The 2,369-nt window shown below is 41.1% G+C and overlaps 1 protein-coding gene across 1 annotated transcript in view; it reads right to left on the reverse strand.

Moving 5' to 3' along the window:
* Positions 1 to 2,369, reverse strand: part of SLC22A4 (solute carrier family 22 (organic cation/zwitterion transporter), member 4) — a gene marked incomplete at its 5' end in the record, with an annotated part of 40,410 nt that overhangs the window by 5,014 nt on the left and 33,027 nt on the right. The window contains one exon of the mRNA XM_006759177.2: positions 1,409 to 1,623. Within this exon, the coding sequence (XP_006759240.1) occupies positions 1,409 to 1,623 (215 nt within the window). The remainder of the gene's footprint in view (positions 1 to 1,408; positions 1,624 to 2,369) is intronic.

Consider the following 2,369-nt stretch of genomic DNA (forward strand, 5'->3'; position numbering starts at 1 on the left):
CTGAAGGGTCCTGGTTTGGATGCCAGTCAAGGGCACATGCCGAGGTTTCGGGCTTGATCCTTCCACAAAATACCGACTTTTGTGCATGGGCCACGAAGTTTCAATCGCACTGTACGTGCGCGCCCGCACGTGGTATTATGTGGAAGAGCCACACTCAAGGGGCCAAAGAGCCACATGTGGCTCGCAAGCTGCAGTTTGCCGACCTCTGGATCATTTACACATTCAGTGACCTTTGTCCACTTTTACTTGTTACAGCACTTTCATGGTAAGTCATTAGCATGTTAATATAGTTAAGTTTAATCTTCAATGAGAAGAACCAATGCTTTCTCTCCTGTTTAGTATTATTAAGAAATACATATTCCTTTTTAAAAATATATTCTTTTATTGATTTCAGAGAGGAAGGGAGAGGGAGAGAGAGATAGAAACATCAGTGATGAGAGAGAATCATTGATTGGCTGCCTCCTGCACGCCCCCTACTGGGGGATTGAGCCTGCAACCTGGGCATGTACCCTGACCAGGAATCGAACAGTGACCTCCTGGTTTATAGTTCGACGCTCAACCACTGAGCCATGCCATCTGGGCAAGAAATACATATTTCTATGTATAATACTAGGTATCAATAATCTATTGCCTTAACAATTTAATAGTATGAGAAGTTAGACATAAGGGGAAAGGAAACATATGTCCCTTTGTGTGCTCTTTATTTTTAATTTAACATTTTTATTGTAAGTATTACATATGTCTCCTTTTCCTCCATTGACCTCTCCCCGGCCACTCCCATCCCCCAGCACATGCGCTCACCCTCCCACTGTCTGTGTCTACTGGTTATGCTTAAGTGCATGCATACAAGTCCTTTGGTTGATCTTTCACCCTCCCCGCTTCCACCCTCCCCTGCCTACCCTCTGAGGTTTGACGGTCTGTTTGATGCTTCTACATCTCTGGATCTGTTTTTGTTTATCAGTTTATGTTGTTCTGTGTGCTCTCTATCTAAAATGTTACAGACCCTAAAAATCGCTGAATTTATACTGGAACTAGCATGAACTACTAACTGTTACACTTGAGTACACACCTCAAGTAAAGATTAGAAAGTACCAAAAAATTGGGAGTCAGGAGTGTGTCTTCAAGAAAGAGGTTTGAGGGTTTAGGTGAAGGTTTCTATGACAGGGATGACCGGGAGCGTTGTTTTTCCTTTTCAGGTAATGATTTCCAACTCTCCAAGCTGACTCATCTGTTTGAGGAGTGTTGTTTTGAACATGGGAAATTACATAATTAACTATCATTTGTCTAATTGACTTATGAATGGTATATGATGGGAAGGATACATAAACAGGGAGCAGTGACCAATAATTAGCCCAAATCAAGGTGTAGGTCTTTTTTGTTAAGCTGTTACTATTGGTTAACTTCTTACCTGCAGGTACCAGTTGAATTAAGAGAAGTACGCCTCCTCCAAAGAACAGCACCCCAGCTATGATATACCGCCTGGGCAGGGTTCGCAGGAGCAGCCAGGCTGTAATGTAAGCTGGAACTTCGATCAGGGCAGAGAGGAAACAGTTCAGGTAGGCATCTCCATGTAAATTGGGAGAGTTGAGAGATAGAGCGAAGTAACCGACTGAGGTTAGCATCCTAAAAGACAACAGACACAACAAAAGTGATAAAAGGATGGTATGAATCACTCTAAACTTTCATAATGGTCAAGAAATTGTCTAGATTCTGTTTTCCTGTATGTAGCCACTAACTACATATGGCTATTTAAAAGTAAATATATTAAAATTAAATAAAATCAGCCCTGACCAGTTTGGTTCAGTGGATAGAGCATCGGACCACAGACTGAAGGGTCTCAGGTTCGATTCCGGTCAAGGGCACATACCTTGGTTGCAGGCTAGATTCTCAGCCCCGGTCAGGGTGCATGCAGGAGGTAATCTATTGATGTGTCTCTCTCACATCAATGCTTCTCTCTCTCTGTCTCTCCACTCTCTCTAAAAATCAATGGAGGAATATCTTCGGGTAAGGATTAACAACAACAATAAAAAAATTTAAAAGAAAAAAAAATCAAAGAATCAGTTCCTCCATCGCACTAGCCATACTTCAGTTGCTTAATAGCCACATGTGGCTAGTGGCTACTATAGTGGACAACACAGATAAAACCATTTTCATCACTGCAAAAAGTTCTATTGGACAGCACAAGTCTAGATATACCAGTACACAAAAACACCTATCCTGGTCTAGTTAATTTTATATTTCAATATTTCCTGAACAGTTTGTACATCTTCATTCCCTTAGAGCTATTATTTAAAGAAAGAATGTATGTCAGTCATGTCAGTGAACATAAAATCCAGACTTCATTCTTACCAAAAAACAAGAAGGAAAAT

This window comes from Myotis davidii, unplaced genomic scaffold (genome assembly GCF_000327345.1).
Source record: "Myotis davidii unplaced genomic scaffold, ASM32734v1 scaffold456, whole genome shotgun sequence".
NCBI lineage: Eukaryota > Metazoa > Chordata > Mammalia > Chiroptera > Vespertilionidae > Myotis > Myotis davidii.